The sequence below is a fragment of the Anopheles bellator genome, assembly GCF_943735745.2.
Source record: "Anopheles bellator chromosome X unlocalized genomic scaffold, idAnoBellAS_SP24_06.2 X_unloc_1, whole genome shotgun sequence".
Classification (NCBI taxonomy): Eukaryota; Metazoa; Arthropoda; class Insecta; order Diptera; family Culicidae; genus Anopheles; species Anopheles bellator.
Genome location: NW_026684271.1, coordinates 169,926 through 185,681, shown reverse-complemented (window position 1 = coordinate 185,681; position 15,756 = coordinate 169,926). Strand labels below are relative to the sequence as shown.

The 15,756-nt window shown below is 37.7% G+C and overlaps 2 protein-coding genes across 3 annotated transcripts in view; one reads left to right on the top strand and one right to left on the bottom strand.

Moving 5' to 3' along the window:
* The window catches only part of LOC131214110 (rhythmically expressed gene 2 protein-like), a 66,207-nt gene that overhangs the window by 44,124 nt on the left and 6,327 nt on the right, over positions 1-15,756 (bottom strand). The gene's annotated exons all lie outside the window — the stretch shown is intronic.
* On the top strand, positions 40-13,872 carry LOC131214101 (ephrin type-A receptor 3). The gene is made up of 11 exons (XM_058208465.1): positions 40-43; positions 156-235; positions 317-1,629; positions 1,720-1,994; positions 2,099-2,170; positions 2,253-2,357; positions 3,574-3,621; positions 5,766-5,894; positions 5,961-6,427; positions 6,513-7,238; positions 7,371-13,872. Exons 1-11 carry the CDS (start codon positions 40-42, stop codon positions 7,473-7,475), a joined length of 3,324 nt encoding a protein of 1,107 aa, XP_058064448.1. The 3' UTR covers positions 7,476-13,872.

Below are 15,756 nucleotides of genomic sequence, written 5' to 3'. Positions count from 1 at the left end.
TTTCGCCATCTATATGTCATCCTGCGAACTTATTGAGCGATGTGTTAGATAGACCTGATTGAATTTTATTAGAAGCTTTAAGATCAATATATCGTATTCGATTTCATTTTGAAATTTAAGAGTTTTTTCTTATTCTTATTTATTATTGTATATAGTTGTATTGCTTGACACCACGAAAGAAGCTACGTTGGAATGGACACGATATCCTTATGGACCGCAAGCTCAGACTCCCGGTGTAAGTGATCGATTTGATGCAACAATTAATGTAACACTGAAACATCCACATCATTACAATGTTCAATTCTCTTTTCACTAGTGGGTTGAAGAATCGTTCACAAACTTCGTAAAGGGCATCAACTGGCGCAGTTACGTCGTGTGCGATGTGGCCTACAACAACGTCAACAATTGGTTGTGGTCACCATTCATCGACCGTGGATCCGCTAATCGGTTGTACATCGAAATCCACTTCACTATACGAGACTGTTCACTGTTTCCAGGCAATGCTCTATCGTGCAAAGAAACATTCAGTCTTCTATTTTACGAGTTCGATGCGGCGACACGCGAACCGCCACCCTGGCAGCCAGAAAGCTACAAGCTGATAGGACGCATTGCCGCTGGTGAAGGACGTTTTAATCAGAATTCGGATGTGGATATTAATGTGGAAGTGAAGAGTATCGCTGTAACGAAAAAGGGTGTATACTTTGCGTTCCGTGATCAAGGTGCTTGCATTAGTGTGCTGGCCGTAAAAGTTTATTACATCACTTGTCCAGCCGTCACAATAAATTTTGCCCACTTTAATGAAACACCAACTGGACGTGAAGTAACAATCATCGAACAGCAAATGGGCGTGTGTGTGGACAATGCGGAAGCGTACGAGCCTCCGACGTATCTATGCAAGGGCGATGGAAAATGGACCATTCTGACCGGCGGTTGTCGGTGCAAGGTCGGATACGAACCAGACACTGAGAAGCAGACATGCAATGTGTGTCCAGTGGGTAAATTTCGTTCAGCAGAAGTAAAATCATGCACAATCTGTCCGCTTAATTCGAAGACCAACAAAATTGGCTCGCCATACTGTCCATGTCTCAGTAGTCACTATCGTCACCCTCGTGACGGAAAGCACATGCCGTGCTACAAGCCACCTAGCATGCCCAGTAATTTAACACTGTTGTTTATTGACCAAACCAGTGCGATTCTATCATGGAACTCGCCACAGCGGTCGCCCAATGAGCAGCTAGACACTATTTACCGAAGCGACATTGTGTTTCGCGTGAAATGTGCAGCTTGCTCTTCGAATGTTGTGCTCAATCCATCTAGCGAAACATTCAACGATACTAAGCTAACGCTGACGAACCTTGAACCAGTTACTACTTACACGGTGCAGATACACTCGCAGCACGGTGTTTCGTATCCGATCGTCATATCGGATGCTGGCTCCGCTGGAGCTGGTACAGCGTTCGATAACATCAGCAGTTCCGTATCCGGAGGATATTATGGGTACCACGTTACGGAACCATCTCCGGTGGTTAATGTTCGTACATCTTCCGATCTGGATGACATCAAAACTGAGTTTGCCGAAATCACCTTCACCACGGAGTCGCCTATTTTAAGCACCGTATTCAATGTGAAGTAAGTGATAAAAAGTGTTTTGATGGCCGCCAGAATAAACCAACATAGTGTGCTATCTGTTTTTCTGTCACACGTTTTTTTATATTTCAGAGTAATACAGATAACCAACAAGGATGTCGATCTGGTATGGGACAAACCGATCCACAGCGACTCACCGATTGAGTACTACGAAGTACGGTGGTTCCTGAAGTCCGAGGTGGACGCAATGAACAAGTCCGTGTTGAGCACGAAGGAGTCTAAGGTGCACATCGGCGATTTGCTGGAAAATACTGAGTACGGGTTTCAAGTGCGTTGCAAAACTATAAATGGTTGGGGAACCTTCAGCAACATCGTTTACGCTCAAACGCATCAGAGTGTTAGTCCTGGTATGTAGTATACTACAAAACTACTCGAGAAACCCAGTTAATTTCTCTGTCTGTCTTTCTCTTTCTCTTTTTCTTTCTCTTTTCTTATCTGTTCATCTCTGTAGTGTACGATGATTCCTTTCAAATGCGTATCGTAGCCGGTACAACGGTCACCGTCGTTGTTATATTGGTGTTAGGTATAGTTTCTGCGACTATGGCTTATCTTATTACCCTTTTTAATGCACACTGATATTGTATGTGCAACGCTTTTTGTTTCAGTAATTGTGGTTACTGTTGTTTTCCTACGTTCGAAAAGCCACGATGACATCGACAAAAAAACCAGCAATCACCTTCCTCTGCCTATGGACTATGCCAGTAATGAAGGTACAATTGATCGTCATTATCCACTTTTTTGCGATACGTCCTGTCCACCCCTTTCCTATCCAAAATTTTTCGTACACATAAACATTTCTCCCATTGTTTTTGTTATAGCTACTATTATAGCATTTTAAAAGCAGTACGATTTGTAATAGAACCAAAAAAAAATTAAAAATGTGATAAGGTAGGGACAGACGAAGCGTAATGTAATATTTTTGGCATTACAGATTAATGCCAAACTGCTGCGCTTCTGTCAAAACGTTTATGGGTCGGCCGACCGCAAATCCGACCGTAAACACTGTTAGTAAACGCTTTGTTTACAAACAGAGGATAATATAAGTTCTAATTTGCTGGCATAGCAACAAAATCGAAAAAAAACAGAAAAAATATTCATAAATCAATTTATTTCTCTTCTATTTCTATTTTCTCGGACCAAAAATACGAATGTAAACACGTTTGACATTTCGTTTATATATTTTTGCTGCCACACGAAGCATAAACGATTTGGCATTAAACATTAATTTAACGCTATTTTTTACGCTTCGTGTGGCTCCAGCTATAGAAGGGCAGGCATTGTCATTCAGGGTTCACATAAGGATTTGGATTTGAAAGTGCAGATCATATGCAACACCAACTAATCATATGCCAATTCAGTTCCCTTAAAAAGCTGGCTTGATGCTACTACTTTGATTGCGATATCTTGTTAATTCGACGTTTACAAAACTCGAAAACCCATCGTTCATAATGTGTTTTGTTATCGATTTCGTTTTGCTATGATCTGGATATGTTACCGTGTAAACCATCCTAAAATATTTCTCACCCTAAAAAGGACTTGTAGTCACTTATAGTAAGTCTGAAAGTTAATTCGTCATGTTACTCAATATTAGTTGTTAGTAATCGATGTATTTATATGGTTGAATTTTGGCCGCAGTTTCTTGTGGTTAGAAGAAAACTACTGCTCTGTTGAGTGTTTGTCAATTTGCTCAATAGACTGCCATTATTTTTTTTCAATTCAATGTCTAGTAGTTTATTGTAGATGTTAGGTTGTTTGTTTATTATGGCCTTGATGCTCATGAATTATGGCATGACCCATGGTGCATAACTGTTAAGTATATCATACACATCAATAATTTTATTTATATTATTATTACATCATATTCAGGTACATATTTTGTATGTCTGTGTGTGTTTTATTTTTTTACGTTCTATTTTCAACGTTTAGTTCACGCAATGGATACGACTCCCATTGTCAAATCAATGAAAAACAACGGTAAATGTCCAATTTAACATTTAAGAATCTAGTTGCTTTTACTTGGCGGTAGTTCCAATGGCTCAAACGTTATGGTTATCAAATTGAACATGTACTTTCACTGCAATGCTTACAACAGCCGTGCTTAATTTTTAAAAATCGGTTATATATCATCACATATTAAGTAGGTTAATTTCGGCTCTACATCAAGTTATTTGCACAAATTACATGTAAATAGCAAGGCAAAACCCTTCTCGTGGAAATGAATCCTTCTTAGAGCTTAACAATTGCTTGATGCTGTATCTCTTCTTAATATCTAATTTTAACATTTTCCCAAAAGTGTTAATCATTTATATAGACTTTTTCATTTCATTTAAAATTTACTAATTGTTCTATTTTTAAATACCTTTGTTCTTTTTTTGGTGTTTGTCTGAGCTTCTACGTTTACTGTATTTCTTTGAGTATGTATTTTTGATGAGCAAAATTTGATGAATGGGCCTAACGTATTGTTCCTTACATATCGAAAATACAAATTGCTACTGAGGGAGAAAATTAAAGGGAATTTATTTGTAAGTTCAAAAATTTTCACTTATTCTTTTAACTCTATAAGCACCTTTAAAGTAATCACTACTCTATGCAATTCTCCTATGTCTTCTTCTTCCTAACCGGCTACAAACGAGCGGTCTTGGCCTGCAACAAAGACAATGATAATCTTCTGTTCCTTCTTGTATCAAAGTGGTTTTTCGGGGGCGGTTGTTGGCCATTGGCCAACACGCCTGTCATACCGGATACCAACCAAATTGAATTGGTTGTCTAGGGTCTCTCGAATTCATAGCCAGCTTCGTGACAACAACGAACGTTACCGACTACTCTATCAAGGGGACTTCATCGATTTCTACATTTATTCAGATTTTCGAAACAGTCAGATGAGTTCTTTTTAGAGGTGGCCTCCAACACATTCTTTAATTCTAAAATAGATTCTAAACGTTGTCCACGAAGCGGTCTCTTAAGTTTAGTAAATAGGAAGAAGTCACATGATATTCAGCTAGGCAAATACGGTGTTGAAAGTCGAGTTTGTAGTGAAATGATTAAGGAAATGTGCTGCAAATACCAAGAACAATCTTTCCACAAATCCGTTGTTTTTGACGTACAAAAGAAACGGGTTTGGATTTATGTAAATCACGCATAAAACTCAAATAGTATGCTTTGTTGACAGTTCGGCCGGTGGGAAGGAATTCATAATGCACCACACCACGATAATCTAAACCACTACTTTCCGTTTATTTGCACTGAGTAGTATATACTAGCAATACAACTTTGCAGCCGACAGTATATGTCATCTTCAATAATGGACAAATAAGTATGTATGTAAGCAATAGTTGTGAGAAACTGTTTTGTAGTGAAAAATGTACTACAGCGGAAAAAGTTATTTCATAATAATTGTATGTTTCAAAAGCCAATGTTTTCCATATTTTAAATAGAAACTCCGTCGAAAATCTGAACCTTATATTGATATAATAGTCGCAACAAATACGCTGTCTGTAAACTAATTGCTTTCTTTTTTCTTTTTTTCTTTTCTTATTTTCTTGATGATGCTTTGTTTTAATTTAATTTGAACACACAATACTGGTTACTACTGCCTAATGTAATTGCTTGCGGTGTTTTATCGCTCATGGTCTAAAAACTATTGATTCGTGGGTGTATTGGTGTGAGCTTTGCTACTATTTGTCTTAAATTATCGGTTGCTATCCTTATGGTAATGTTTGGCTGGTTTTCATTTGTCCTATGATTCTGATTCTACCGTTATTTTGCTACGACGTTTGTTTTGTTTCTCTTCACTAAATAAAAACGGGCCAACGAACAAACGTTTTATGCTTGTGCTCTCTTTTATGGTAACGGCAAATGATTCTGTTGTTGAAATTGTTTATAATGAAATTGATATTTATACAAACGAAACGAATGAACAATATACGTCTGTTTTCTCTTTTGTTGGTGACGCAATATAATTCTGTTTGTGGAATTGTTCTGTTGTTTGTTGTGGAATTGATTTTTATGTACCTATTGCTTTGGTGTTTGATTTGCTTTTACACACAACACAAATAAATCTTCCATGGGAAAAGGAGGTTCTTACGGGTATTACCGTGACCGTCGTAATAATTTTGCAGTGACTACCCCGCTGTTCGGCACTAGTAGAAGCTACGTTGATCCACATACCTATGAAGATCCTAACCAGGCTATTCGAGAATTTGCTCGCGAAATTGATGCCAGTTACATTACGATCGAGGCGATCATTGGTATGAACAATTTCAACCTAAATCTAATTATGCAACGGTCAATACGATAACATGACTTTGTTTCAGGTGGTGGTGAGTTTGGTGATGTCTGCAGAGGACGTCTTAAGGTTCCGCCGAACTTTGTGCAAGAGATCGATGTAGCAATTAAAACATTGAAACCTGGGTCATCAGAGAAAGCACGTTGTGATTTCCTCACTGAAGCATCAATCATGGGGCAGTTTGAGCATCCAAACGTCATCTTTCTTCAGGGAGTGGTAACACGTTCAAATCCCGTGATGATTATAACCGAATACATGGAAAATGGCAGTCTGGACACATTCTTGCGAGCAAACGACGGCAAATTTCAAACGATACAACTGATAGGGATGCTGCGTGGCATAGCCGCCGGCATGACCTATTTGAGCGACATGAACTATGTTCATCGAGACTTAGCAGCACGCAATGTGCTAGTCAACTCGTTATTAGTGTGTAAGATTGCCGACTTTGGACTGTCGCGCGAGATTGAAAACGCCAGCGATGCCTATACGACTCGAGTTAGTATTGTTAGAATTTGGTGTTTTGGTTCTGGTATGATAGTAGTTTAGCAATTGATATAATGTCGTTGTTACCTCTTTGTAGGGTGGCAAAATTCCAGTACGCTGGACAGCTCCGGAGGCGATCGCATTCCGCAAATTCACATCCGCTTCGGACGTTTGGTCGTACGGTGTGGTACTGTGGGAAGTTATGTCTTTCGGTGAGCGACCATATTGGAACTGGTCCAACCAAGACGTCATCAAGAGCATAGAAAAGGGATATCGGTTACCAGCACCGATGGATTGCCCGGAAGCATTGTATCAGCTAATGCTGGACTGCTGGCAGAAGCAGCGAACGCATCGGCCCACGTTCGCAAGCATTACGCAAACTCTCGACAATTTAGCGCGGCAGCCGCATGTGTTGCTTGCTACGCGTAACTCCCCAGATAATCCTGTTGCACGGATGGGATCGACTGGCATCGTCGACGACCTAACTCAGGACATGTTGATAGCTGCTGCCGGTGGCGCCAGTGGCATGGGAACCACTTCCCAACCGCAGCAACAGCCACCGTTACAGCAACAACAACAACGGACAGGAATACACCTGGGTGGAACGAGTGAGCGAATGCAAAACAATGCTGCGTGTAGCACGAATAGCACTTCAGCGATGGCTACTCCAGGGTCCACTGTTGGTGGACTAAGCAATACGGGAACAATGACTGGCGTTGGCACTCCAACTATTTTCATTAATACTGATATATGGTTGGAGAGCATCAAAATGGCACGATATGCGCAGCATTTTAAGGAAGCTGGTCTTGTTACGGCTCAACAGGTACTGTGAATTGTGTATTGATCCATAAAACATATAAGATTTTTTGCAATAAGTCATTTATTTCTTTCTGTTTATGAAAAAACAGCAACGACAATGCTCTAACTATGAACATTATTTCGTTTTCGCACATAGCTTTCTCGACTTACTGCGCAGCAACTTTCCGATATGGGCATAACGTTGGTGGGTCATCAGAAAAAAATTCTTCATCAGGCTAGACAAATCGACACGATAATTTAAACCCACATCGAAACGCGTTTCCTTTCCTTTCATGCGAACCCATGATATACATGTAAAACAACGAACGTTTGCATTTTGTAATTTTCGAATATCGCAAGGATTGATAATACTCTTTAAAAAAGGATAATCATAGGATAAAACATGGCAGCTCAGGATAAAGAAAAATAAAATAGTGATAGAAGTGGAATTACCAGCTGCTTTGTAGTGGATTTATATTTAGGTTTGACTAGGAGACACATCACATAAGATGATTCATGGTTCTGATACTAACTTTTTGCGTTTTAACGTCGTCGTAGTGGGTTTATTGTTTATAAAATTGAACACGAGGTGTGACCATGGTATGATTGTTCAGAGCCAATGAAACATCGAAAAACAAATGTCACACTTTTGAAATTTTCTCGTATGGTCAAGAGACTAATGAAGCCCCGCGCTCAAAGTCTCTATAAGAACACAAAAACAACATCTCGTATGGTCGCGAATATAAAATTTGTATTTTGTTTGATACAGTCACGGTAATTTTTTTCTGGCACATTTTTTAATGTTTGAAATATTGGATTAATGATTAGCTAAACTGGAAATATGGACTGCATTTAATTGCCTAAAAGAAACAATAGAAAGAGAGGAAAAGAGAGAAAATGAGAAGAAAGAGTGAAACGAAAGATACGATTTCTGTTTCCGTCAGGATATGATGGAAACAATATTAGTATTTGAGCAAGCAAGAGTTGCAATCGGAGTAGGTTTATATAAACAATGTGATTTTTATACTCTTTAGCAATAGGTAGTCGGTTTTTAATTTTAATATTTGGAAAATTTTCAACTAAATTCAGTGCTACTTTGCAGTGCTAGCAAGCCAGACGTGATTATAATATTAGGACGTATGTTTCTAATTTTAGGTACCACGTGTTTCAACTCTAGCCTCAATTGATTACATATTTTATTTTATTCTTGTAGTCGTAGTCGCTCATCGATTGTTTAAAGCAGTTTCACTAAATAGCATTTATATTTTTAATTTAGAGTGAGAGAGTGAGAGAATAGATGAGAGAGAAAAACGAGTAGTAGATAAAGAAAAAAAGGGAGATAGATAAATAGATAGATAGAGTGACAGTAAGCATAGAAAATGTGGGAAGTGCATGTGTATACTTTTGGTAAAGTCATCTAATGAACAGCAAGATGGAGGTTTCGTTCACATCCAGATGTTCCATTACAAAAAAAAACACTCACAGAAACAAAGGTATTAGTTATATAAATCCATTTTCCATTATTTACATCTCAGAGAAACAAAAGTAATACAAAAGACAAGTACACACTCATTAATACGAGCAGACTAAGAGTAAATTGCTAGGATGTATATTTCCTATAAACTTGCACTCATCGATGATGATAATTTATTGGAGTGGATGATTATTTATTGGTAAATTTTTCCTCTTCCTCTATGCTTTGCAAGATATTTTTGAATATTCAAATGTGCTTATGTATACCTTCTGCATCTAGTATAACATGCGGAGCCGATTTTTTACAATTGATATTTTCATGTTCATGGATGCAGTATCAGGGTTTGCACTTTAGCATTGTGAACGTCGCATTGGGGTGATGTACAGTTCACTATTTTCTTCGTACTTGGTTCAAACTATCGAACATCCACCCGAAAGTCCTTCTACCGCTACTCAATGATTTGTGACAAGGCGTCCATACAACAGGCAAGTACGTCCATAAAACAAACAAGTAAAAATGATATTTACGCATCAATCATCATCAATTTGAGATGTTCCTATCCATGTGAAGTGATCGTCCTATCCTTAAATCTACATTGAAGAGAGATGGACAGAAATTGTGCGATTGATGTGAAATAAAATCTGATGATCTGATGGGAATTTTTCTCAAATAAATGCTAATTACTATATCATTTTGTTACTAGCGTATCATAGGAACATAGCAAATAAATTGAAGATGAAGCGGTACTTAAGGCGATATATGAACGAATGTTTTGGACATTCTGTGGCAAATTGGCGATTTGGAAATTGTTTCATACTAGTCCTTCCTTGTTAGTTACAGCGTATAAACAGTTCAGCATCCGAGACTTGGAGACAGTCATCAAAGCCAGCCAACGCATAAGCGAAACCCGTCTTATATCAAATAGTGATGCTATCGAACAATTTAATCATCAACAAAAGAACAACTAAAGGTCTTCAATTTATCCCTGTTCTTACATAGACTCTTTTACACATTTTGTTATATTTTTGTTACTTTGTTCATCTTGGTTCAAAAGATATACTCGTTACTCGTTTCGTTTCGCTATTGAATCGTTATATCAGTTCAAAAGTGGTTAATATCATATTTTAGTTTTGTTCGGAACATTTCGCAATGTAAAAAATAGACGCGGTATTGGTTGCAAATTTTGAATGCATCATGCACATAAGTGAGTGAATATTCTGTCACTGAAAAATAAACACGACTATAGGGAAGGGTTAGAAAAATGACTAAACTTTTTGTACATTTTTAAGAACAAATAGAACCGTATGCATAAGAAGAACTAGTTATTCATAAAGAAAGGCAAACTCCATACACAAAATTTAACAATAGAAGAAGCAGTTAATTTGTGATAAGAAACAAATGTAATAAGAATGTAAATTAAACGCAAATACGCCAATATATGACAAGACTGTAATTTATAGCAATATATCGATATGTTGATCTGCAATGAGGAAACGAGGAAAAACAACTGTATGGCATATCAACTTTATGCTCCTATCAGTAGTTTATTGACTTTATGTTGATTAGGGGTAGCAAATATTTAAGAAGGAATTCAAACGTGGCATACATGTGTAAATCTTTTTTTTTGTTACTGTTTATTTCTTCGAATCAATTGATAAATTACGGTCAATAAGATTTATTAAAAATTAGGTCGATAACAAATATTTTCAATTAACAGTAGATTTCGTTTGAATTTTTTTATACAGATTTGATCATACATCAAAGACGCGTTGGACTAAATTGTAACGTTTCTTTTGTAAAATTGTAAAAAAATTTATAAACACAATTCCAAACAATTTTATCTTACAATAGGACTTAGAATTAATTCATGCGGTTTTTATTCGATAATCGTGACCCAGCTACAACAACAAACCATTTAACTACTTTAATGAAAGTATTGTCCGTCGTTGGCTGCTACTTTCTCCCATCTTTCAGGCAATTCTCGAGTTTCGTTTCGATAGCACTCCTCATCTTCTCCTTATCTCATCGATTCAATCAGATACCCGTTTTGAATACTTTCATAAGATTTGAACCGCTATTCTGCCAAATCGTTATTCATGCAACGGAACAAGTTGAAGTCCGAAGGTAAAGGATATGGTAAATACGGCGGAGAGGATTATAATTGATGCTTAAAATGCATCAATTATTGTCGATAGCGTTGTCCATCAATACTTTAAGTGTCACGATTCTGTAAAAATTTGTCCTCCGATTCTGTTTTGATTGTCCTGGTCGCTCTTAATCTTGCAAACCAAACCCAGCACTTTTTAACCGGGCAAACCACATCTGACACGTTCTTTCAGCAAATTAAGGTTAATTAAAATTTTCCATTAAACTTACCATCACTTTCAATAATGAAGAAGCATTCCACGGAAAAATACTTTACCAGGATAAAAAAAACTCGACATTTTTAGATGCTTGTTTACACGGTTATGAAAAAAAAACCTATACTGAGTTAGATGCGTAATGGTAGCTATCAAACACCCATTTCATAGCAAAATTGTGACATTTAGAGATTAATTGTAAAAACGCATGAATTATTTCAAGCTCCTAATTAGTTGCCATTGATGAATGGAGGACCAGATACAATAGCAAACTGTACGCAGTGTAAGGAGACCTTATTGTCGTGCAGCGTGTTGGTCTCGACAGGCAATGCTTTGTTTGTCATGTCATTGAAATGGCCGAAAAGTCAGGACCGGTCGGAAAAATATACTTTGATCGTCCGGAAGGACAAAAAGTACGTGGATGGTCCCGTTTGAGATGATGTGACGGTAGCAATGGAAGAATGCCGATTTATTGAGTTGACGGACGAAGGCACTAAAATGCGAGCGGTGAAGGGAGTTTCTGTTACAGCCCATGGCTGCTCCGCATTTGTAGCATCGGATAAAATAAAATAAGCTCGTCGTTTTAGTGCAGTCATCGCACAAAATTCAAAGTATGGTAAAGGTAATCTGCATGGTAATAATTTTTTTCTCATTGCTTATACTGTTTTTTTGATGATGATTTATTGATGATGTAAATTCATGACTTTCGTAGCTTCATTCCGTAGTTTCATTCCAATTCTTGCAATCTGTTAAAATGATACCTATTTCTTTGATCGCAATTTGCGATGGGGTCAATGTGTTATGTTCACCTCAAATTTGATTTTTTTAAGTCAGAAATATCAAATATACAACAATTTGAAACGAAAAATAAGGGCTTATTAAAACATGCCCTGCTAAACAATCGCCGAATACAATTAATGGTCTTGAAAATCCGATCATAATAAAATATTAACTTGCAATTAAGAAAATCAAATTTTGTAAATTTTTCTTAACAAAAGCAAAACAGTAATTTTCTCTATGTATAAATTGTAGATGATATAGTAACTAATAATTAGAATGAGTTGAAGCCATAAACGGAAGGGACGTAGTCGCCGTACTTTTGAATAACATACTAAAAAATACGACTTCCAACACATTGCCACCATTATCATAGGTGAGTGGTTGAGAGAAAGCTAGCACAAGTAGATGCTCAAATACTTATGCGTACATACCAAGCTGGAACAAAATATACATCTAGAGTTCGATTATCTAAGCATCTCTTACAGACATGGTAAGCCACAGATGCACAGAAATGATAGTACATATCGTGGGTGTAAGACTATAAGTGGTACAAGTGGTACAAGAAAGATTCAAGCTTTTATGCGGTTTTCGTATGTAGATAAATTGGAGGTGAATGACAGCAATTGGGATCACTGACTACTTTAAAACATTACGCTATTTTTGGATTTCACTGTGGAATATATCGCCCGATTGTTTTGTGTCTTGTTCAACCCAGCTTTGACTCGTGTTCGTAGCTCTTGGCTAGACAGAACAAATACCTTGAAATAAAAAAATAATAAACCAATGGCACCAGGTCTTGTGAGTACAATGGGTGAGCCAGAAATCTCTAATATAAAAACCGTTTCTTTCACAATTGTGACCACATGAAGTGGGTAAATTGCTATGTTGCACGATGACTCTTCCGTGCTTTGTCGCGTACTGTGGCCTTTTGCTACGCAATGCTTGGTGCAAACGTATCATTTGTTTTATTGTAAAAGTGTGTGTTAACCGTATATTCACATAATTCCTATAGGATAAGCACAAGCCTATTCCATTTAATGTACATTATTATCATGTTTCTTCCGTCAATTTTGGAATAATTGCTATTGAAGGCGTTTGTTAATCTTCTTTTTATTTGCTACCATCTCTAGCTAGCACGACATCAGTTGTGGAACAGGGAATACCCCAGTTGAAAGGATTATAATATAAAAAATAACTATGATCATCTTAGTTCCGTTCCAATAGAGCGTGTAAAGTTACGGAAGTAACAAAGAAAAACCGAAGCTCATGAAGATTAGGGTAGCTCGATGAACCATTAAATCGCGGTTAACACGTAATACGATTCAAACTATCATAATAAATTGCAATAATAAAAGATATTGTTTCATTAACGAAAAAGTTGATGTGCGAATGACCACTTTTAAAAACATTTTAAACGGATGTAAACACAAACACAAAGGAACTGATAAGCCCAAAATAATGTACCTACGTTAATTAATTTTTCCTAATTGAGAAGGTTCACTTTCGTGTTGCAATAGGGAGTAGAATTTTTTTCATATGATTCTCAGTACGACCTGTTTTTAAATTCGATTACGCTTACCATATGTGCATGCTGAACTTATTTTTATCGATTAATGTTTCTTGCACTGAAGTTTTTACGAAAGTAAAGATTGGCGAACCTTGGTGAAAGAAAACAACAAAACATACAGAAACAATTGACATAAATGTATTAGTAGCATACATTGATTTGTAAGTACATGTATAAATTTAGACAGAGTTTGTCCAGAAGCGCCGACGTGTATTATAATATAAGGTGAGCGTGTGACGAAAGTTGATTGAGGGGCGGCAATAAGCAGCCGCTGTAGAAAGTTATCGTACGCCTACCACGCAACACTGGCCACCAGGCCTTATGGATATCCTGTGCGAAGGAAACATAGTAGGGAAATGTACTGCACAGAACCCAAACACAATACCGATGACTAAGCTCATCGGAAACGATAAAAATAATATTTATATAAATAAAACAAACGAAGAGTGAGGTAAGAATAAATTAGTTTATATTCATTGAATAATTTGTTTTTGTTTCGGGAGATGGAATAACTCGAGTTAGAGTTAATAGGTTGTTCATTAAATTCAGAGCCTCGACAACGAGCCTAATTTGTTATGTATGTGCAGTTTCATTTTAATCGGTCTCTTACTTTTTTACAGCTTTTACCCTACGTCCACACTATGAGAAACAAGTCAAAAATGTCCCAGTAAACAATTTTGAGAGCCCGATGCTCCCCGAACAACCCAGTGAACATTTTCGCTCTTCTCACTTTAAATTCGACAGCTCATCCACAACTCATCCACTGCGGAACCACTGCTTCATACATTTATTCAGTACTAGCAGGTCCCGGCGAGCTTCGCCACTCCCCATTTCATTTTAATTTCTCGACTACCCGGCGTTTCAGAGGATCGGACTTCTAGATGACTTCCGATCGGCTTCCCTTCCCGCCTCCCGTTGAGTACATGTCAAAACTCGCACCAGCTGAATTTGGCTCAAATTGCTTGAAAACTATCCGAGTTTACCTGAAATGAGCTTAGATTTTGTATGGGAGCCCTCCTTTCTAAAGAGGGAAGGGGTTTCAAATATTCACCAGAACATATCCCCACCACTAAAGCCCGGTCCAGACGCTACGATAACGATAACGATATCTGCGTAACTGACGTCTCTGAAGACGTCATTAATGTCACTGACGCAGATCTACAAATCTCAACAAACGAGCACCAATTTGTGAACAAATTCAAACAAGTGCAAGTTTGTCGGTTGACTTGTTGATGTTTTGTTTTGGTCTCTTATTTATATTTTGGACGCTTCGTCAACGTTCGCGAAAGTGTTTAACTGAATTTATAAAAATTTACGAAAGTCTGCCATGTCTTTGGCAACTAAAAAATGAAAAATATAGTGATCGCAATAAAAAGGCGGAGGCATACGATGCCATTTAAAAGCAATTTCCTCGACACTGTAGCCTCTTCGCACGTTCTTTTTTCGCTTTTTAACCGAAAAGCACAATGCTAAGGCAAACCAACACAGTGTTGCTTCCATGGCTGTTTCCAACATGTCCAACCGACGTCGTCAGTCAGTCAGTTACGCAGATATTGTTTTCGTTATCGTAGCGTCTGGACCGCCCATAAAACCCCCGCCTAACGAATTTGGTTCGATTCCCAGCGGGACAAAATCTGTCGTGCAACGTCTGCTTAACCTTCTGCTTAAGCTTCTGGATAGGAAATTAAGCAGAAGCGTTACCTTGCCCCGCGCTGCAACGCTTCGTTATAAAGAACGCTTTAGCGATGTGTGTGTGTGTGTGCGTTAGCCCTATTCATTCCGTACCATACCCATTCATACCCACCGTAACACATTCATACCCCCCGTTTCGGATCTAAATACGCATCAAACTGGGTTTAAATTTTAACACCTTTATTTCTTATTTATAAATAAAAAACATTTTAAATACATCACTATACCTACCAACACACTTTTCCACCGTCCTACGGCACCGCAGCTCTATGCAGCACTGTTTTGTTTATAAAGACCCGACGTTTGGTTCGGTCATCCGTCGTCCCCTGAAAGTGAAATAAAGTATCAATATTCTTTACCATTGATCGAAAGATGGGTTTATGATACTTACCAAGCTGTGTAGAAACGATTTCGGCAGCTGCAACAAGCAAAAGAAACAGATTAATATCGAAAAACTACGCCACTCTGCGCGAACATGACGAGCGATCTTTGATCACTCTGATCGTCAACAACACTTGCAATACTTACCAGATTCTTCCGGCGATACATTCTGCAGTCATTCGGCGAACTGTAAACTAAAGACTAGCACGAAATATGATAAAATTCAATGCTTTTTAACATATAATTATACGTCTTGATCGCAAGACGGCTCAAATAAGAGTGTATTCAA

Excerpts from the sequence above, each read along its gene's own strand:
- LOC131214101 (XM_058208465.1), top strand. Across the intron at positions 5,895-5,960 it reads TACGATCGAGGCGATCATTG|GTGGTGGTGAGTTTGGTGAT; the intron begins GTATGAACAATT and ends ACTTTGTTTCAG. Across the intron at positions 7,239-7,370 it reads GTCTTGTTACGGCTCAACAG|CTTTCTCGACTTACTGCGCA; the intron begins GTACTGTGAATT and ends TTTCGCACATAG.